Consider the following 22,577-nt stretch of genomic DNA (forward strand, 5'->3'; position numbering starts at 1 on the left):
TTACTGTGATAAATTCTGTTGTGATGTGGCCCATTCAATGATTTCCAACAGTGACCCAGAGTCAGGGAAAAATGTGTGTGAATGTCCGTGGAAAGGTCTCAAACTTTTGTGGCCAGTATAATGTACACTGCTTTTGATCTGTATTGTTCAATATGTTCCAAACTCTCCCAGTGTCTCCACAACATAAACATTTTCAATACTTTAATGTAGCACTATCAACTCCCTGTAATGTGGCTCAGAAGCTCAGCCTTTGGGTGGCTGTCTGATAGCCGCTGCCGTGGTTCCCAGACTTTGTATCTAAACTCACCTTGGAGGGTAGGATGTTCTACTTGATCTCCAGACCCTACGTTAGTGGGATATACAAAAAACCTGATGTCTTAGGACGCATTCACACTGGCGCTATTTGGCCCGCTTTAAATGAACCCTGGTCCGCTACCACGGATAGTTCCGTTCGTTTGGAGTGGTGTGAACGCTCATTCGAACTCTGGTGCGGACCAAACAAGCGAATCCCGGTCCGCTTGAAAACTGGGGGTCTCAGTTCACTTGCAAGTGAACCCTGGTGCGGTTCGCCTACAGTGGGAAATGCAAACGGACTTTCTAGTGAACCAAAGAGAGGAAGTGATGTAGAGCGCATTGCATTTTGTGGTGTTTTTGTGGTGACCAAGCCGGCTGCAGGGGATGGATTTCAGTTTTCAGTCCTGGCCAATTGATGAGCCGGGTTTTCTTCTTCCTCATGCTTTTTTTCTTCCTGATCAGTTGTTGTTTCGGGCAATACCGCCCCCAAATGAGCAGCTGTATTAGCTGCGTGACATTGTCCAGGCGGCTTGGTCTGCTTTAAAAAGTGCAGTGTGAAAGTGAACCGAACCAAATGAAGGTGTGAAATTCTTCGGCATTCCCCGCCCAATTGAACCAATTCCCCTGGACTATCCTGATGTGAATGCACCCTTAGTTAGTCAGACCCAAGAGTGCTGGTATACACATGGGTGTGTCAAGTGTGTGGCAATGGTCCCGACTGTCCTTGGGTCTAGAGGGGAAACGCACTGAGTCGAGGTATTCGTACCTCAACACTCCCTTCCTCAAATGAAGTTGTTTCAGCAAGACCCGCTGCTTGTGACAGGGTAGTAACCTCATGGCGCCTAGGGTCGCATCTGAGGGACTCCACAGGATGGAATAAAGGGTATTTTCAGAGTCTTGTGTGTAGGCTGCGTCCAGTTGTGGCACAGATAAGCACGAGATAAGATGACGTGAGTAACTATGACTCTTAAAGTAGCACTGTCACCTCCCTGTAATGTAGCTCAGAGGCTCCACTAGACATATTGCATTTAGTCATGTACTGGCAGAGCGATGAGTTGTTAACAACTTGTGATGAGTTATTAACAAATTAACATACAGATCAAAAGTGGAGATCTGGATTATGGTGCAGAAGTAGTGTTAAAAGTTTATTTGAAAACTATGATACATTTATAGCCATGACTCTACGCCACCATTGGAATCTATTGTAACTTTTGAGAATTCCAGTCCAACCCTAGGCATACCTGTCATCCTCTGCAAAAAAAAAAAAAGCAAGCGTCTCAGAGCCACCTTTCAGGCCCTCAGGCAGCAACTATTTTATACTCTAAAGATTGATTGGCAGTGGAGTTCTCCTTCAACACCAGCTGAACAGTAACAGGTCACAATGACCATTGTAGCACTAATGTAGCACTGATGTTGGACAGACGTGACAGCAGGTTTATATGGAGGACACAGCTGCCTGTGTGTGTCCGTGTTCCCATTCTGGCAGGTGTGTAAAGCCTCGTCTTTTGGAAATGAGTGAGTAACAGTAATGTTACTGTGTGGATATTGGAGTCCATTAGTTTTGCATGTGTACAATGTGGGAGCCTGACAAATCCTTTTATATCAGAGTGTGCATGTGTGGGTGTGTGTGTTTATTTGTCTGGGATCACACATAGCTTTCAGACATGTTTATCTTCAACATTAGTGTGTGTCCGAGAGTGTGTACGTGTGTGTACTTCGGAGTGTGAAATCCCATTAAGCGTGTTAAAACCCTCTTTGGCCTACTGCCTGCTCAGAGAGGGAGAGACAGACTACACACACACACACACACACACTCACTCAGTTATCACACCTGTGTACGTGTTTGTTTGTGTGTGCAGGCCTGTGTGTGTGTGTGTGTGTGTGTGTGTGTGTGTGTGTGTGTGTGTATCAGCTTTTGGAGAAGTGCATTGTCGGGTGATAGTGATGATTTTCTGATGTACTCTTCACACCATCAGCACTGTTGTCTGTCTCACACCTGACACAGGTTTTACCTCCTCATCTTACCTACAGAGTCTTTAGTGTGCTGCCAGAATATTTATATCCAGTGTATAATTATAATCAGTGCATAGATTGTTATATTTTAAAAGGCAACTATACATTAAATAAACTGATTTAAATGACGAATTAAACAACATAAAAATATAGAATAAAATGCTAAATTGATTTTAAAAAAGATCAATACATTTGACAGTAATATACAATAAGACAAAGTGAGTGAGTGAATGAATGAAAAATGTATTTAAAAATTTAAAGCCCCATTCAAATTTATGTCATTATAAAAATTATGTATTGTTCATCAATTTTTAAATTCATTTAATTTTTAAATTCATGTTTTAATACATAATTCAAATTCCCAAGGTAATACAATATGTGGCCAAAAGTATGTGGACGACATTACACCTGTATGTGATTTGTGTGGATGATAATCCAGATTTGCTCACCCTCTTTGCTGCTTTGCCCCTCTGAGAAGGCTTTCCACAAGATTTTGGAGCCTGGCTGCAGGGAGTTTTACTCCCATTGAGCCCAAAGAGTCACTGACGCCGGGCGATAAGGCCTGGCTCACAGTTAGCTTTCCATTTGTTGGATGGGGTGGAGGTATGGAGAGAGATTTGTCTCAATAACATTTGTGTGAACAGATCCACAGTAATGCAAATTATGCAAATATAAAATGGATCTGCAAAAACACAAACAAATTCCACATATCTGTGAATACATCAAAGTAATTAACAAAAACATAATGCATTTGGGAATATCTCTGACATTTACAGCTTTGGAACAGGTATTTATGAATCCAGTTTTCATTTGTGAATCAGAAAGGCCTTTGTGGATTTAATTTGGGGTTGTGAAGATTTTGGTTTTTAGGAGAAAGTGCTGCTTAATCCCGTCACAGTCATTCCCTGGCTGCAGTTTCGGTACAGACCAATCAGAGCAGACTGGGATTTTTCCAGAGGGATATTTAAGGAGACAGGTGCTAGATGGAGTTCTCTCAGACAGAGGCTGGATACAGGCGTTCCAGCACCTGCCTGAGCATGTAAACATGTCCTAGCAGAAATACAAATATGAACCTGAAAATGAGCAAAATAGGTCCCCTTTAATACAAAGACAAAAACCCTGGGGGGCTTTGCCATCTTGAAACAGGTGAGATCCTTAACTAAACTTCTGACACAAGGTTGAAAGCATGTTATTGTCTAAAACTGTGGTCCTCAGTATATTATACACATGAGAAGATCATTTAAAACTAGCATTAACACCTCGTGGTTGTTTGCAGACGCTAACCAGTCGAGTTACAGTTTACATCCATGTCTGTTCAGACTTGTGTAGCCATGACCTTAGACAATGCTTCTTATATGGTTGTCGCTGCAAAGAAGCTAGATATCCTAAAACATGGATGCTTCACACACAGCACAGAAGATCTATACTATCAGCACAGTTTTTGAATGGACACCCAAGATTAATGTCACCAATTCAATCTGACCAAATGTCTCTCCTTCTGTTCCTGAGTTATGATGTTGAGTAATAGCCAGGAAAGTGTTTTGCAGAACATTATAATGTCAAAGTGAAGTTGACCTTTGATCTTTTGAATATAAAATGTCATCTTTTTATCGTTTTTATCCTATTAGACCTTTGTGTGATATTTTGTTAGAATTAGCATATTAATTCTTGAGTTATGGCTATAAACGTGTTTTGTAAGGTCACAGTGACTGTTACGTTCTCCGATCAGGCTCAAGGGATGAGAGAAGTAACAATAAAATGTAACTGGGGGGGGGGGGGGATACAGTAACTCAGAGTGAGATTCAGATTCTGTATACAATATTAATAGTTCAACAAAATAAAATCTACCACTAACTACACATTTAAACAGCCCCAAATACAAAAAAATGTACCCTGTTGATTTATATATATATATAAATAAACAGGCAATTTCCTAAATGATTGAGTTGTTTTTGTTTTCCACCTGGACCTTTATGCTCTGCCGTTTCTCCTCTAATCATCACGCTGTAACCTGTGACAGGCTGTTATGATACCAGAATTATTGCATATTCACATATATGTAGTTTTTTGTCGAGGCGTCATGGTTTTATCACTTGACTACACCGATTCCCATGTGCGAGAGAGGAGAGGGAGAGACACTGTGCTGCTGCCAGAGGAGCCGCTGAATGAGTTCTCTCTGCAGGGAGGGTAACTCATGGTAACTTGCTAAAAGAGTCTGAGAAGTCCGGGGCTGTTCATAAAACATCAGGACGCTCAGGCCAAATGACACCACAGTTTATTCCAGACTACTGGAGCTGCTCATCTTTTTGGATCCACCACAGAGTCCCTACTAATTTCACTTTCAGCCGTGCATGTTGGTGCCGTGAGTAACAGTACGACGTCAATATGTCAACAAGTCCAAATATCCCGAATATTACAAGATGAATTTTTCATATAATATCAAAAAATATACAGGTATAATTGTGAACAAGATGATATGGCACACCCCTAGTAGAGTGTCAGACTGAATTTACGAACACACCATGTCACTCACTCTGCGGGACTGCAAGTGTTACTTGAATAAGTAAACACTGACAAACGGGACCAGACTGGCTGACCTGTATGCTCTCACTCAGTGGATGGTTGATTGAGGGGAAGCTTTGTGGTTGATGACTATGCCGATCTTACAAAGGAGGACGACGCTTGAACGGTTTCCTTCGATTAGTTACTGTAGCTAAAGCACTAAAATGAGAAATCCAATATTCCTCTTAATATCTCCCCAATTTCTGATTAGATGGACATGATGACCCTTAATACACATAACGTACTCATCCCTACAACAGTAAATACTTTTTCTTTAACCTGATACGACGACACACGAGCATTTTTGATGATCACTCCCATCCAGTCCTTTCGTCTTATCACATTTAACCATAGTTGTCTCCGTTTTTGTTGACGGACAACATTTTGAGAGTCCGGTGTAGCCGACAGCCCTGTGGTGGTGAGTTGTGTTTTACCTCCAGCTAATAAAATAACATCATCGTAACATGGGCCCTAAAAGGGTCTATTACACAAAAGTACAGACCAGGGCTGTCCACATACCTTTGACTTTATAGTGTAGAATTATCATTATTTCAATGCACAATGCAATGTAATTATTGATTTGAAATAAATACTAAAACAATGTAGTGCAGGTTGGGTTTAAAGTTAATTTTTGACCTTGGACACAGATGAGAAAACAATTGCCTCTCAGTGTCCATTTAGTTTTCATTACCATTCTCTCAGAACAGCTATATGAGGAGGTAGTATATAAAACTATGCTGACACACTCGAGGCTCCATATCTTCTGGCCACATTTGAGTTTATTCTAGTTTTAATTTGACCATAAAAAACTCAACAAGGATAAAAATCATTATTCTGTGACATATTTCCACTGGAGCCTTTGCTCTGATTTTCTGGGCTCTCTTTCATGTAGCTCTGACTCTTTCCACCACTGCTTCCTCATCTTTCCTCTGTCCCCGTTCTCTTCTTGTTCCTTTCTCCTCTCTGAATACTAAACGCATTACGTAACCATACATTGCTTCGCCACAGAGGATCATCCATGGCATCTCACATGTTCACTTCTCTCTGCAGGGGAGTGACAAGTGGAGCACCGCGGGGCCGATGGAGGAGATTTATATCAGCAGTGCCTATTATTCTGGCATAACCCCCACACTGCAAAGACAGAGATAGACAGACAGACAGTGAGAGACTCTGCTTCAGAAAGAAGACAGAGCAGATGAGACAAAGATGTTATACCGTGATGAGAAAAATAACAGCTTGTATGAATAGCATTGTTATTTTCCCATTTTGTCCCAGTTGCCATCTACTACAACACAGCAGTGTCTCTCTCCCTGTGTCAACACCACAGGCTGGGTAGCAGGCAGTGGGATATTTCTATAATAAAAATGTCCGTCACGCTCTGTGTTTCCATATCTCTTATAAAAATGTCCATCACACCGAGTTTGGACGTCAGCTCAACCCCCAAAACTCCACCACCCCTCAACCCCCTCTCCCTTAAAACCTCGGAGGCGGAGGAGAAAAAGACGTAGGCTTTTGCTCCCCGTCAGGGATGTGTGATGTTGTGTGATGCTGAAGCCTTATTTCCGTATAAGTCAATCACCCTGATAGAGGGGGTGGAGAGGGAGGGGGTTGTAAAATGGACGAATGAGGATGGGTGAGACTGGGAGTCAAACCAAATTACATTCTCATGGTAGTCTTTGAATCGTGTAGACGACAGACAGACGCACATTCGCTCTGCGTCTCGTCGTGAGAGGTGTAGTTGCACTTCCCTCAGAGCGAGCTGCTTTTTGATCTGGCTCTCTTTCACTCCTGTACCTCCTCTCCACTCTTTCTTTCCTCTTCACTTGTTCTTGCTCTGTAATCTAATCTAATCCACATGAGTCACTTCCATCGATTGCACAAATCTCATGTGTCATTTATGGCCTGTAAAGTGTGTGTGTGTGTGTGTTAGCGTGTATGAGTGCATATACACCAGGGGGCGAGTAGTTTTGTACTGCCCAGAACAGTCTGTGTAATATGGTTTGATGTGAGGTCCCAAGACACTGAGAAAAGATTTATTCTTCACAAGCTCGTCCACAGTTTGACATCTTTGCGTCCTGGGGAATCAATAAGCTTCATAGTTTAAAGACAGGCAAAGAGAACCCTTCTTTTTTTTTTTTTTAAATCTATATTTAACCGGGTTACACCTGCTGAGATGTAAAATCTGCAAGGGAGACCTCATCAACAAGGTGGAAGCATTCTGTAGATAATCTCTTAAATAAATGATACAGTGAGGAGACGGTTCTGCAGACAGACAGACAGAAAGACTGAGAGACAGAGGCCCAGCATCCAAAAAAAAAAGTATTCAGAGCAATGACAACTCCCATGGATTCATCTCACACAGCTCCAAACGAAAGGCTTTGAACTCCGGCAGAGAAATGAGTTTCTGAATTTTCAAGCTTTTAAGCAGACAAATTTACACGATGAACTCAAAGCATCATAAAGAGTGTCTAGCGCATCTCTGTCAGGGCTTGAGGCAACAAAGGGAAACACTGTACACTACCAACATCCATATTTCAGTGTTACATAAATACCTAAATTATTTGGGAGCAATCCTAAAATAGCCAGATAAATCAACATACAGCATTAAGAGAGGCTGCGTATGACCACGCTTGCAGAGCAGCTGAAGAGAATTTCAAAGTAAAATCTGTACTTTTAAATATTAACAGTTAATGTGCAAAATTTTTCACTCCTCAAGAAAGGGCGCGTTTGGACATACAGTATTTGTGGGAACAAGCGTCTAAAGCCCTGTTTTCATCAAGCAGTGCGGTACAGTTCAGTTCAGTTCGGTGCGCTTTGACTATTCCATTAGATTTTGTCTGATGAGTAGATGAGTGGATCTTCAGGCAGTTATATATATTAATTTTGACCGGGTTATGTGAACGGCATATATTCTAATCGTCACTTGGAGAAAAAAAAAAAAAAAGTGTTGTGGAGTGTTGTTCCTGTGGACTCTGGCAACATTAAACCCCTGAGCTTGCCTTAAAAGGACTAAATGCACAAACCTGTTATTTTTAAATATCCCATGGAGAGAGACTCTCACTGCAGCCTGTTTTATTTTGTTCTGAAAATGTTGGCATGCAGCCTCATTCTTTGGACAATAAACGGGTGCAGACTTCCATCTGTGTCACCAATAATGAGGAAATACAGTGAGTGCTGGACAGAGCAGTGAGTGACAACAACCCCGCCCACATCTAAAAGTACTGTTTGAGGTGGAAACACTAGGGTCTAGGTACCATGTCTGAAGGGTTACTTTTGGTTCTAAACATACCATACGGAATATGTTTGGTGGAAACAGGGCTTATGTTTAGACCTGTGGGTTGGCATTTTTTGTGTTACTGTTTGGCTGACATTTAAAGACCTGAGACATATTATCAACTTCTGTGGCGCCCCACCTGCTGGAGCACGTCTTAGTTGTGTATAGCCTACAAATGTTAAAAGGGACTGTTTGGATCTTTTGAAGTGAGGTCGTATGAGTAACTTATCTACAGTCAGTGGTTTACCTACAGTAGATGTCATCAGCTGGTTTGAAGTAGCCGGTTTGAAGAAGCAGGCTGGAGTCCGACACGGAAGCTAAGAAATGTACCACTGTAGACAGAGGCAGCGACAAAACACATATTAGCCACCTAAATAAAATCAATTTCAGTTTAAGTGTATGCTACATTTAGATTATTTTCACTGATCTACCTTACTGTCAGACAGCGATTTCAGACAGGGAACCGAAGCCATTGTATCGTTTTCTTTAAAAAGCCAGACTCCATTTAAAAAAATCAGTGTTTTTTTGATTGCTGGACACAGGAGCTGCTGATCTACTGCTGCCTCGATCAGTTATTTTGTGTGTGTTATTGTGTGACTTTGGCATTTAAATGGGTTAGTTTGGATTCACTAAAGTCACACAATAACACAAACTAATTACTGATTGAGGCAGAGGTAGACCAGCAGCTCCTGTGCTCAGCGAGCTAAAATTACTGTTTTTGTCAATGCAGTCTGGTTCCTTTGACAAGAGCATAGATGGGGAATTGAAGCCGTTAATGTCCTCCCTGTTGGATGGGCTGTCCACTGGAAAAGTAAAGAGGTGAAAATATTCTCAGTATAGTATACACTTATACTGTTAAAGTTTTTTTTAGGTGGGACTTTGTTTAGGTGGCTTAAAGCCGCTACGAGGAACTTTTAACTGGATATGCGAAAGTCTCTCGTTTCTGCTGATGTTTGTGCGTGACCTACAACAGCAAATGAGACCATCGGTGTGAAGATAAGCTATTTCTATATAGTGTATATCCACACCTTGAGGAAACTGTCTCCGGGTCCGCTGCAGGTCGCTTCCAGGACGAAGCAATTTATAGCAGTCAGACGGCACATGTCATCTTACCTAGCTGCTTACATTTATAATGACTCTTGTAAATAGTCGCTATTCCTCCTCCTCGACCCGACGTCCGCGGGGAGTGAAAATAGCAGCAATCATCAGGTAAAAGTTCTGTGAAAGCACTGGACTCACCAACAGTCAGCCACGTCTCAGTCACACAGAGAAAATCCAATCCTCGGGAAGTCAGGAAATCCTTCAGGATAAACGTTTTGTTCGCTAGCGATCTAGCATTTACCAGCCCAGTCCTGGCAGGAGCCGGCGGGTCCACGGCGTTAGCTGTCCGGGGAGCCACACACAGAGGCCGCAGGTTACGCAGATTCACCCCGCGCCAGCGGGGACCAGGAGAGCAGGGGCCGCGGGGCTGGAATACCTCATCCGGGCCGACGACAGGTACCAACCAGGCGTCGTCAGGGTCCAGCGAGTGCCAAGAAATAAAGAGGCGAGGCACCGCTCCATACTCAGTCCAAGAAGCCGTGGAAGTGCTCGCCAAACAGGCCTTCAGCCTTACCAGCTGACCGCTGCGTTTACCCCGGCGGCAGTGGCGCTTACGCCGGAGAGGTGGAGCTGGGGCGCGACAGAGGTGAGCTGGGATCCCCGATAGGAGCGGGGGCAAAGTTTTCCCGTCTTGTTGTTTCATTAATCCCCAAAACAAACACATGCGCGAGCCAGGTAAGCGTCTTTATGACAATACGCGCTAGAGCTCATGGGAAATGTAGGCTTCATTCCGGCAAAACACTACCGCTTTTGTCCACAGGGTCGCCAAAATCAACTCAAAATGAAAGTTCCTTGTAGGGGCTTTAAACACATTTTGTTGCTGCCCCCTGTCCACAGCAGTACGTTGCATAGCCTCGGTGATGGCCCTCCTGCCACCCCTCCAAACTGGGGGTGTGCTGAAAGACATCTACTGTATGTAATACACTGACTATAGCTAAATACCCCATACAACCCCACTTTAAAAAAATCAGAACTATTCCTTTAATACAAGTTCGCGGTTAGCGCTATTGATGACGAACATGGATTTCCTGTGGATGCTTTACTCAAAAAAACTTGAACCAGCTGAACACTTTTTAAATGAAACACCAGCAGAAGGAAATGGTGTTTTTTGTATTAATAGTAATATTCAGTAGAGCTCTTACACTGTGTAAAGAGAGCAAACCGTGAACAGCGAGGCTGCGATCAATGAGATAAAATTGCATTGGATTAGATGCATTCAGAGTTAGAGGTTAGAGGTACTCCACCACTACCAATAAAACCCTAAGTAGCCCAAATACTTTGCAAGACTACTGCGTAAAAATACACACTTTAAACAGTATCAGAAATGGAGATTGAATTCATCAACATTTTAAACTGCAGATAACAAAACACCACTCTGATGCTAAATTGCATCACGTCCTCCTCCTTTGGTTCAGACTTCAGCTTCATCATTAAGTTATTCTCAGAGGACTTTCGCTTGCATGCAAATACAGTATGGATTTAGGGTAAATCCAAACACACACGCGCGCGCACACACACACACACACACACACACACACAGTACGAGCACAGTATGGACGCAGTACTGTATATGGGCATCATGGGTCATTTGTCTTTCCTGCTTCTCCTTCACCTTCATCATCATTTCCAGTTGATGGCTCCTCGCAGCTTTGTTGGGTGCTGCAGTGTTGCAATCTGGTTTGGAATGGTATGTAACCGGAGAACTGGCAGAGTGTGTGACGCCCCACTACACACTGAGTGAACTTGTGCTGAGTGTTTCTGTGTGTTTGTGTGTGCGTTTATGGTTCTTTGTCCATGTACTGTATGTGCGTATATTAATGCGTGCCTGTTATTAATGTGCTCATATTTCACAACCTGCCCAGGAGTATAACCTATCTCCTAAGTGCTGTTCATCAGTCACAGGCCTGGAGGAAAAAAGTGCGTGAGTGTGTGTGTGTGTGTGTGTGTGTGTGTGTGTGTGTGTGTGTGTGTGTGTGCGCGCGCCTGTGGAGTTATTTATTTATTTTATTTATTTAACCAGGAAGTCTCATTGAGATTAAAAATCTCTTTTACAAGAGACCTGGCCAAGGTAGCAGCCGATCAAAACACATTTAAAATGCAACAAATACAATAATACAAAAATCCACAATAAAACAACAACTATTCAAACATAGTGCCTTCTCAAGAAAAACAAGCACATGTATCTGTCACCACGTTCTTTATGATGCTCTTAAATTCATTGATGGATATAAGTGTTTCTAATTTTGGATCTTTTTGAAGATTGTTCCATGTCCAAGGTGCAGAGTAGGAAAATGCAGTTTTCCACAGATCTGTTAAAACCTGACGTACATTTGGTTTTCTATGACGATGTGGCGCCAAATATCTATTTCAGTGAACTTAAAACTTATTCGAATGAGAAAAACAAGTCAAAAAGTATCTACCACAGTTAACAAACAGACTTCCTGGTTGATCTCCTGTAGTTACCGTACTGTGTTGACCATGCACATAGTCTTAAGCCCCTTTTTCACTGCCAGATTTTCCGTGAATGTTCGGTTGTTTGCCGGCAAGCTGCGAGCGTTTAGACACACAGAGCCGGATTGGCGAGTTGATCCGAGGTACCCAATTTTTCACCTCATAGGGTAGACATATTGGTGGAACCCTTTTAGTTTTAACAGACCGGGGCAGCCTTCTGCAACAGGACGGGCTGTTGAAGATTTGTGGGAGGAGCTGTTGATGACACCGCAAGTGCGAGCCACTGGATAAACAGGAAACAGCTGATAGCAGGAATTAGCGAGCAGCTAGTAGCAAGAGGGAAACGCAAACCTGGCAGACACTGTAGAGATGAGTAACTGGGGAGACAAGGAATTGCACGCCCTCCTTGTCCTCGCAAACGAAGAGGCCATTAACCATCAGATGACGGGGATGGTGAAGGACGGGCCAACTTATGAGAGAATCGCCAAAGGACTGACCAGCCGCGGCTTCGCGTTTCTGTCACACGCTGAGCTACACGTTTTGTTACTTGCTCATGCCCCCCATTGCCCCAAAAAAGGCGCATTCTGTATAAACAAAAGTAGGTAGGCGGCATTTTGCTGCACTCCCCAATCTTGTTTTTATACTGCTAATGCTGAAAGAAGACTGATGGGGCTTTCCTGCAAATTTGCACCACTCTTATCTAAAAAGGGCTTTAATGTCCAAGGAGGGATTATTACTGACTTTCTGGCGTGCTAACATAAGGTTTACCTCCAAATAAAGTGGATTAAATAATCCAACTAAAGTGTTTACTGGCTTGTTCCTTGCCTTATTGAGCTTTATACGGTTGTACCAGTGTTACACAGAGATGATGCTGTGTTGAGTGAAAGATCAATACCACTTCCATGTCTATATGTTAAATATGAAGCTACAGTAAAGAGACAATTACTTTTGCTAAACATAAAGACTGGAAGCACAGGGAAACAGACACACTCTAACTGTATGTTGTTGTAAAATTTGGACAAAAACTGAAGTGTTAAAATATCAAGTTAAGGTTTTACAGGGAGTTACGTTCTGGACTATTTCTTAGAAATTAACAGCACAGAGTGCATACCTTAACTGAAAGAACATCTCAGTAGGCAAATTAGCATTTGGATAGGCATCAAATTAAACACATCACTGGCAAACACTGAATACATGTGCTTAATGTTATTCATTTGAGTAAGGAATAAAAAGCAAGCGTAAAATATCAACAACAAAAAACACATTTTAGGATCTGCACCACAATCTAAGCGCTTTTCCTTGGCCCACGGCCTAACCTTCAACCAGATGCCACTGAAATCTGTTAAGTCCCTTTATCAAACAAACAGGACTGAAAATGCAGCTCTCCTGGCAGAGGTAGAAAGAAAAGCTTTAACCTTCCTCAGCAGGATACAACATCCTTATTGTATTTCTTAAGCTCGACTCTCCTCTGCTCTCTGACTCATACTGTGGGTATGTTTTGTTGCTGTTGTTGTTGTCGGATACTTTATGACACAGAGAGGTCTGAGAGGAGAGGTGAGCATTGGAAATACAATGAAGGATGTTTTCTGTTGAAGTATCTTGGTTTTGATTTTGAATATTTTTAATTAACTTGCCTCATTTGCTGCTGTTCATTTCTCTAGCTGCAGGCTCGCTGAGATTAGAATCGATGAATGTACGAAGATATTTAGTCATGACGGTTTTAAAACATGTAACAATGCTGGGCGAAGTGTTTTTCATGTTAACAGCAAGCTTGTGATTACGTATGTGTGATGAGCTGAATGAAACGCGTGTTGTGCAGAAAAACACACTCCTGTAGAGAGCTCGGCACACTCAGTGGTGTGTGGGAAAGGTGACACTGCTGTCTGTTTGTGTGCCTCAGTGTCACCAAGCTCACTTCTCAACACTCTCCAGGTTCTTTCTCATACAGTTTTACTTTTTCTGAAAACATACATCCACACAATATATCCCGAAACAACCACGGCCATGACATAATACCCGTCAACCTTTCAGTAAAGCAAGGTTAGAGTCCATCTCAGTCTTCCTCCTTATGACGGTTTGTACCCTATAAATCTTTGAGTGTGACAAGACTGGATAGCGAGCCGGTCATGATGCTGAGTGCAGGAATATTCCAGCGGCGTGTGTGTGTGTGTATACGCAGAGCGAGCACGAAGGCGGTCAGGGAAGGCGATGAATGATGCAAAATGGAAAAGAGGCCGACAGACTCTTAACAGCTCCTCCTGCGTAGATCACGTTAGCTACTACAAGTGTATTTACTACAAAAGGAGGTCAAGTGCAAACCAGTATCTGCAACTGTATCTATTTCTGCTCTCCGCTGCCCTGCACTGCTGTTCTGTGTTCTGCCCCTTTAGCTGACATCACTTTACCTCAGTACAAAAAGAGGTCAGGCAGAAATCAGCGGTCTCTGCATGTTAACTAAACTGTTTAGTCTCCTCGCCTGATCTGCATCCTCGCTACACCCCCATGTTCTCCGCTCTCAATAGTTTGTTTACCCACGCTTAACCCTTGGTTAGCAGAATGGACATTTCCTGTGCATATGTGTGCTTGTTTGTTTGTGTGTGTGTGTGTGTAGCTGGCAGCAGTCCCTACCCTTTCTCTGGTGGCCTAACTGGGTAGTTTGTCTCATGCTATGTGGGAGGAAGTCTCACCATCAATTATAGATTGTGCTGACTGGGTGGAAATGCCTTTGCTTTTGCGTACGCACCTAAAACGCTCACATACGCCACTGTGCATTTGTGACGTTTATACAGAGGGCAGGGATGAAGTCAGAACTTCCAGGTTCTGTTCTAAAGGGAAGGAAACCTCCTTCACAATCTCTCTGACATTCACAGTACCACAGTAAACTAAATAAAACCTGCACTTCAACATCATGTGTGACTGCACAGGATATTGCTGAGTAAGGTTGTGTTGCACTTCATTTGTTTAGACAGGAATGGTACATTTTTAATAGTGTTGTCTATATAATATATCTGTTTTTGCTGCCTTGAAAAACACCTTTCCCCCAAGTTCAAGACTGTTGCAGATTGACTATCAGCAGGTTGACAGACTGAGGCCAGTGGAGTGACGAGCTCTGACAGCAGCACCACAGAATTTGGTTTTGATATGATACAAAGAAACAGCAGGGCCAGAATCATCAATACCAAGAGTTTTTATTATTAAAAAGAATGATCTTGTAAAGGGGAGCCATGTGTCAGGATTAATGAGGTGAATTTATCATTAAAAGGCTACTGGATACATCTTCATTACCAAATGAATAGCCAGGCAATAAGCATTTCCTTTTCTATTCTCTGTTAACTGTTAACTGTCAGGACAAGTTTAATGATAAACAATGGACATGTTAAATTTGTAAAATCTGCTGTGTGCATGCACACAACAGCAGCAGATATGCAAAGAAAAAAATGCCTAAATACCTGTAAATCATTTGGGAAGAACAGAAGATCATCCTGTAGAGCCTGCATCCTTTTTTGTATCCAACAGCTCTCCAACTGTCTTCACTATTCTGAAACCACAACACAACAAATGTTGAGGATGACTAATTTTCACTCTTGCCACCTAAAAACAGGCCACAACTGTCTGATGTTACTATTTTTAAGTTACATAACAGGTGGCAAAAACGGCATTACTAATCTTGAAACCTATTTTTGTCATACTACGCTGGAGTAGAGTTCACAGTTAACATGGATCGTAAAGTCGTAAAATCGTATCAAACTGCCCACCTCTGTCTGACACTAGTGGCATGGCTCTAAGGCCTCATTTACACCGCAAGCGATGCGTTTGCGTAGCGCTCACGTACGGTCGCTGTTTACTTGCGTTTTCATTTCGGCAAGCATGTTAACAGGTCAGAGCATTCACACTGCATCCATTCTATGTGCTGCTCGAGTCGCACTGCTTTCGCAAGCAAGCTCGAAAATAGAGAGAGACGCCGAGTTTTTGCACGAGTTGCGAGTGAATGGTCGGTATTCAACAAAAAATACGAGTTTGCGTGTGTTGTGACCTCTCTCAGCCACAGTAGACATCTCCCCCTTGACCAAGCGAGACCTGACAGGCACATGTTTCATGTACTTACCCACTGGTAGTGCTAAATATTAATTCTCCAAGCACTGGAATAATCACTGGCATGCAAACCTGTTCACCCTGGGCTTTGGGTCCAAACTCACTTCTTCTTCTTTGGGGTTTATTGGAGATTTGCAAACACAGTGCACTACCGCCACCAACTGTTCGGGTGTGGTTTGTATTTTGACAGGACAGCAGCGCCCGCTGCGCAACGCGTCTGTTCGGTTTTGGTGTGAATACACGTGTGTTGCCGCAATGCTTGTGGACCGCTTCGCGAGTGCTAAGCGAATGCATTGCTTGCAGTGTAAATGAGGCCTAAGGATGTCCTGAAATATCTCAGCTATTGTTGGATGGATTGACATAACGTTTTGTACAAACATTCATGTTCCTCTCAGAAAGAATTGTAATAACTTTGGCAGTCACTTATTTTTTCATCTAGTGCCACCATGAGGCCAAAATTCTCATTCATTCATTTTCCATAATCGCTTATCCTGTTGGGGGTTGCCGAGGGGCTGGAGTCTATCCCAGCTGACATTGGGCGAGAGGCAGGGTACACCCTGGACAAGCCAGACTATCACAGGGCTGACACATAGAGACAGACAACCATTCACACTCACATTCACACCTACGGGCAATTTAGAGTCACCAATTAACCTGCATGTCTTTGGACTGTGGGAGGAAGCTGGAGTACCCAGAGAAAACCTACACTGACACATGGAGAGAACATGCAAACTCCAAAATTTTAACATGTCAAATTCTTTTGACATGTATGGCTAAATACCTGCAAAACTCCCATCACCCTCAGCTGTACTCTGTGTTTAGTGTGAAATTAGCAAATGTCAGCATGCTAACAAGCAAAATCAGATAGTGACCAAGGGGAACAATATACATACAAAACAGCACAGAGCGGCCAGTGTGGCTTGAGAGTCTTTCTCTTGTTCAGACAGCAGAGATTACAGCTAAGAGGCTGGAAAGATAATAGAAGACAGCGTCAACATCATGGATAATGGAGCAAGTTGTAATGACGTACAGTACATTATCGTTATCTTAGAATACGCCTAGTAAATCCCCCATTTCCCTTTTCTTAGAAAGAAAGATCAAAGAGACCCTTACTGAGAGATAAGAATGAGTCAGAGAAGCTAACCAGGACATGACGTCAGGACTTTTGCTCTTCACAAGGACACATAAAAGTTCAGAGAAGCTTTTTTTTTCCATTCTCAAAAAGCATTGCTCTCCTTCTCAGATTAGAGGTGACACATCAGCACCTCTCTGCCTCACTATTCATCTGTAATCAATAAGGAGGGAACGGCAGCCAAAAGATGCTTGAGAGGAAGGCCGGACCTTTTGCTCCTTCCCACTCCTTCTTCTTCCCCTCCATAATGTCACATCCTGTTTGTTGCTCTTACAGCTGAGAAAAAGGCTCTCAAAGAGAAGAGGGAGCCACTCTTCTAGCAAATTCCCCAGACAGAGAGCCACTCTACATCCCTCTCTCTTCCCAGCCTCCTCGTTTTCTCACAGAATCTCTGCCTCCTTCTCTCCTTACTGCCTTATCCCTCACTCTACCTCGCTCTCCGCTCCATCTCGCCATCTCCCTCCCCTCCCCCAAGCATCTTTCCTCACCACTCTCTTGCACCCACTCCTTCATCCTCCTCCTCACATCTCCGCAGCTCTTTCTTTTACCCCGCCCCCCTCTGTCTCTCCTGTTCCATCAGACATCAGCTGTTTTTTGTTTTTTGTTTTTCCCAGGAAGTGTTTTATTTAGAGCAGATTAATTAATTAGATACAGTATCAGAGTAAGGGCCATTCTTAGACCATTCTTTGCCCAGGTCTATCAAAGCCTTGAGGCTATTGGCGTGGCAGAAAATTTGTGTGTGTGTGTGTGTGTGTGTGTGTACAGCATCAACAACCTGTGTGTATTTTTAAGATGTATAGGTGCTTGTTGTGTATCTGCACCAATGTGCGCTAATTGGACTTGTCAAGAAAGGTCTTTTGTATATAGGAAACGTTGGTGTGTGTGTGTGTGTGTGTGCATGCCAGACTGTTATATAAGAAGAAATAACTACCTCCATCTCATCATGCTGGTAATAGGGTTGTGCTTGTTGGTAGAAACCACTGTGTTTCATTAGCGATTCTTCCCTAACGCCCTCCTCCTTTCTCTCTGTCTCTCCCCGCCAGGGACGAGTTCTCACACCAAGTACAGAGCAGCGAGCAATGAGGAAGAAAGAAAAGAGGTGCTCGTCCAATCAGAGATGCAGATGGCCACAGAAGACATGAGCACCAGCCAATCTGGCACCAGGATGACTTCCTCTTGCCAATTTATACATAACAAATCAAATGCGACCCCCTAATTGAACAATTGATACAGTTTACCTAGACACACATACTGCCAATGAAGTGATACCTCCCATTCCTGCGCTCATTTCTACTTTGATAAATCCTTAATTCCTCACACAACTCAGTCTTTAATTTGCTGTACTGTTACAAGACAAGCTAAAGAGAAACTTTTTTACCATGCTGTGACTACGCTTCAAGCAGTGCAGACACAACTCTGACAATAAGGCAACACCAAGCCACCACACACTGAGATATTACTGTACAAACAAGCCCGCAGTCCCTTTCAAATGGCACTAGCCTGCATGGATAAATGTTAGATGGCAAGCATCTCTGCTCGGGTTTCTCCAATGGATATTGTAACGACTTCCCAAATGGCCCAGAGGACAGGACAGGGACGGCAGAGACATAACGTGACTGGAGGTTCCTCATCAGTGCTCCTGTCCACAGCCAGCTCCTTCCTCTGTTGGCTCACCCTGCTGTCAGTAATGCGGTTGCCAATGGTAACAGCTGACTGCTGGCTTATCGAAGGCGAGAAAGGCTTTGTGTGGCTGGCTATCTGCAGTATGAACCAGCCGCCTTATGAGGCCATCCCCTCTCATATCAACAGGTAAGGAAACTTATGATGAGAGAGTTTTGTCAATATTATGTTGCCTCTTTGTCAAACATCTACAGCCTTCACACCTCTCTCAACAGCACTATTGTGGATCTGAGGCTGAATGAGAACAAGATACGGTCAGTCCATTATTCTTCACTCAGTCGCTTTGGCAACCTCACCTATCTGAACCTCACCAAGAATGATATCAGCTATGTGGAAGATGGAGCATTCTCAGCACAATTCAACCTGCAGGTAAGCAATGATATATTGTACTGCATATACACACAGTGGAGGAAAGTGCATTTATCAAGTACTGGGTTATGGTACATTATAAGGTATTTGGGTATGCTGACATTACAGTGTGTAAAGCTACTTAACTCTTCTACCTTGATACATTTCAGAGGGAAATATTTTACTTTTTACTCCACTACATTATAATCCAATAATGTGTTATTTTGTCTTAGTAGACAGTATTTCCTACTGATGATGTAAATCTTTAAAAAAAAAAATGCTCCCAAACATAGTGGTTAATATTCTTTTTTTTTTTTTTTTTTTTAAAAGGCTACATTTATTTGAAATGAATAGTGTTGGATAATGTTACAGTGTAATTGACGTTTTACACACAAAAGATTTGATCAGCATAAAATTCGATCCAGTTTTTAAAGATGATTAAACAATATATGAAGTAATTAAATTAAATCCACCTGTAACATTTAAAACCTTACAAATTAATGCATCAGCAGGTATATATATATAATTAACCCTAGTCATCAATCCTCAACACTTTTGTGTTACTGTCCAAGATGTGTCTGTACAGTAGCAAAGAGTATCAAAATCTGTCAAGTAAACTGGTGTCAAATGGTTGCTCGTATTCCTTATCTTGTTAACATACCCTTCAATGAAATATTTAAATGTTCAGACTGACCTTTACTTAGGCAAAGTTCTCATACAGTTGTTTAATATTTGAGAACTTGTTTTCAATTGTTAAATGGAAAAAGAAGTTTTGTATACCGTAAAACCTCAGTTAAAGCCTAGTCCCTTTTACTCGCCCGGTGTAGCTACACATTTTGATAAATAAACACCTGTCTCAATTAAAAGCCTGGTCTGGTTGCCAAGCAGTTCATTGTTTTTTTATAGAAGTTCTTCAGATGTGTAAAACCGGGTTGTTGGCTACCTCAAATTATGTTTCAATTCCTCGATTGACCTGTAAGTTATTCATATTTCTTTAGTCCATTAGGGTCCTCAGATCAAAAGAATTAAAAGGATTTTTCATAAAAATTAATCCAAGTTGTGAATATTGTTTTAACAGGATAAAGTGGTGTTGTGTCGGTATGCTGGGTGCTGTAATTCTTGTGTACCATAACTCTCTCTCTCTGATGTGCTGTCTGTCGGGGCTCGATCAAATGAATAATTCATGATTGATATATTATCTGAAGCCTAATTTTTAAACAAGTAATATTCATACTGGTTTAAATAAACAATTTGATTGTATTTACCATTCCCAGTTTTGTGTGAAAGGAATTAAAGGCCTGTCCCATATAGATGCCTGTCCCAAATGTAAGCCTGTTGATTTCAGTGATTTAAGCAAATAGTAGCCCAGGCTATTAATTGAAGTTCTACAGTATTCCTCAAAAATTATTAAAAAAATATATGTATTATTTTGGTATAGGTACTTAAACAGTTCTTCATAATAACTAATATTACTTTTAATATTAAAGGATCTGTGTGCAACATTCAGAGCATATCTACAATTAAAAGTTTGAGTCAGGATTTCCATCACACGGCTTTCAACATGGAGGTGGCTGAGCAGGCAGCTAGCAGCTAACATTGCTAGCACCACAAACAGTGCTGGCAGAGCTAACAGAGCTAACAATTCCGACCTAAGGGGGGAACTGGGGTGTAGGCATTTTGATTCCATGATGACTTCATTCGCTGCTCAGGACAACATTAATCCACTATATCTTTACATAGCTAATAGTTGTTTACTGCTATATTAATGCTGTGAATGTTATAGCTCCTTTAATTACATTTTAATGATACTGCCACTACTTTACTTGAGTAAAGGATCTAAACTCTTCCAGCACTATACACACAGATGGACACAGAACACACAAAAAAAGACAACACTCGCTCATTATGGCTTACAGAAACAAAAAAAACATGAAAAAGTGCTTTCACCAAACTGAGCTGAACGCAGCCATAATGAGCTGGCATGCTTACACATCTACCCCAGCTGCTGGAGCTGAGCCAGGAGGTAAAATGTGAACAAGAAAGATCTTAGTAAATTGAGCACAGCATAGAGGCTTAGATCACCATGTGAAACATGAATTGTACTGAATCGTCGTCTGTTTGTTTAGCATGTTTCCAGCTTGTAGTGTGTGATGCTTGGCGCTGGCCGGCTCTTCAGAGATTAGAATAATCCCACTTGTATTTGTCTCCCCAGGTTCTCCAGATGGGTTTTAACAAGTTGAGGAACCTGACAGAGGGGATGCTGCGAGGTCTGGGCAAGCTGCAGTATCTCTACCTGCAAGCCAACCTCATCGAGACTGTTACACCCAACACCTTCTGGGAATGCCCCAACATAGAAAATATAGACCTCTCCATGAACAGGTATCGACCCGGGGTCCATGTACGCGTGTGTAACGGGAGAGAGAGAAAAAATGCTGTGGTAGCACAGAAACAATTAGTTGATTAATCAGGTAGAAACTGAGAAAAGAATGTCAGCAATTTTATGAATGGATTAATCACTGAAGTGAAAAATGCTGGATAATCTTCAGGATGAGGATTTGCTGGTTTAATGTTTTATCACTTAAAAGTAATGTATTTGGGCTTTAAAAATATTAGTTGGAAAAAACAAGTAATTGAAAATTTATAGACTCAACAATTTAACGATTGATAAATTATAATAGTTGCAACTAACACAGCAACTTCGTTCTTTAACAGTGACATGTGAAATGGGTATTTGATGCAAAAACTGATAATGCTTCTCGCAATCTGGGTCCATAATTTGTTGTTCATTGATGTATGATGCTAACTGGACAGAGAAAACAAGCATTATAACATTTAAGCATTTCCAGATAGGAGAATAAAATAAGTTTCTTTCTGTCGGTTGCTGTTAGTAAATACGGTTGCCAGCGAAAATGAAAGTAAAAAGCCATCCTCTGATTCATCCTCGTTTGGCATTTCACCTTGCTACATTAGCATTTTGTCGGCGCTGTGTCTTTTTGATGCCTGCTGCTTGCGCCTCATTTCCACAATGTATGTGTACGGAGACAAGGCAACTGGAGGTCCATTCATTCTTATGGGAATCTCTGTGATATCTGATGTGCCTGTGAAACTCCTCCCCTCTGTAATATTTAGGTCCGGACTTTGCAGCGAGTACGTTAAACGTTAGGAAACACTGTACCACAGTATGCTAGCTTAGCTAACACGCTGCTAACTAGCCAACAGGCTGTTTCCTTCAATTCAGTTGCCTGTCTTTGTTGTCAAGTGAGTTTGTTTGATTAAAAAGAACTTGTTCATCTAGTTTTAACATATTGTAAATCTGAGTAATGTTATTCTGCTAAAATATGGTTATACAGTCAGATTGTCATTATGACTTGTTGAGCTGTTCATACGTCTTTTTGATTAAATATTTCACAAAACATGCCAAATACCTGTCAGGTCCTGTTTCTGTCCCGGTAATGTTCCAAGCACATATTCCAAAATACTGGATGGCGAAAAATTGACAAAATTAGCCTCTCCCCCATGGCTACAGGTAGTTTGTATCAGGTTTCTATCCATCCGTAAAGAAATGCACTTCCTTGCGTTGGACACTAGAGGCATCATCTGTATATTTATGGATCTACGGACACCAGTCAC

The 22,577-nt window shown here is 42.0% G+C and overlaps 1 protein-coding gene across 2 annotated transcripts in view; it reads left to right on the forward strand.

Moving 5' to 3' along the window:
- The window catches only part of LOC117255900 (protein ELFN1), a 177,467-nt gene that overhangs the window by 148,209 nt on the left and 6,681 nt on the right, over positions 1-22,577 (forward strand). For both annotated transcript variants that reach the window (XM_033625140.2, XM_078166137.1), the window contains 3 exons: positions 17,963-18,728; positions 18,815-18,968; positions 21,160-21,326. In XM_033625140.2, coding sequence (XP_033481031.2) covers positions 18,439-18,728; positions 18,815-18,968; positions 21,160-21,326 — 611 coding nt within the window. In that variant the 5' untranslated portion in view covers positions 17,963-18,438. The remainder of the gene's footprint in view (positions 1-17,962; positions 18,729-18,814; positions 18,969-21,159; positions 21,327-22,577) is intronic.

Source organism: Epinephelus lanceolatus, chromosome 3 (genome assembly GCF_041903045.1).
Source record: "Epinephelus lanceolatus isolate andai-2023 chromosome 3, ASM4190304v1, whole genome shotgun sequence".
Taxonomy (NCBI): Eukaryota; Metazoa; Chordata; class Actinopteri; order Perciformes; family Serranidae; genus Epinephelus; species Epinephelus lanceolatus.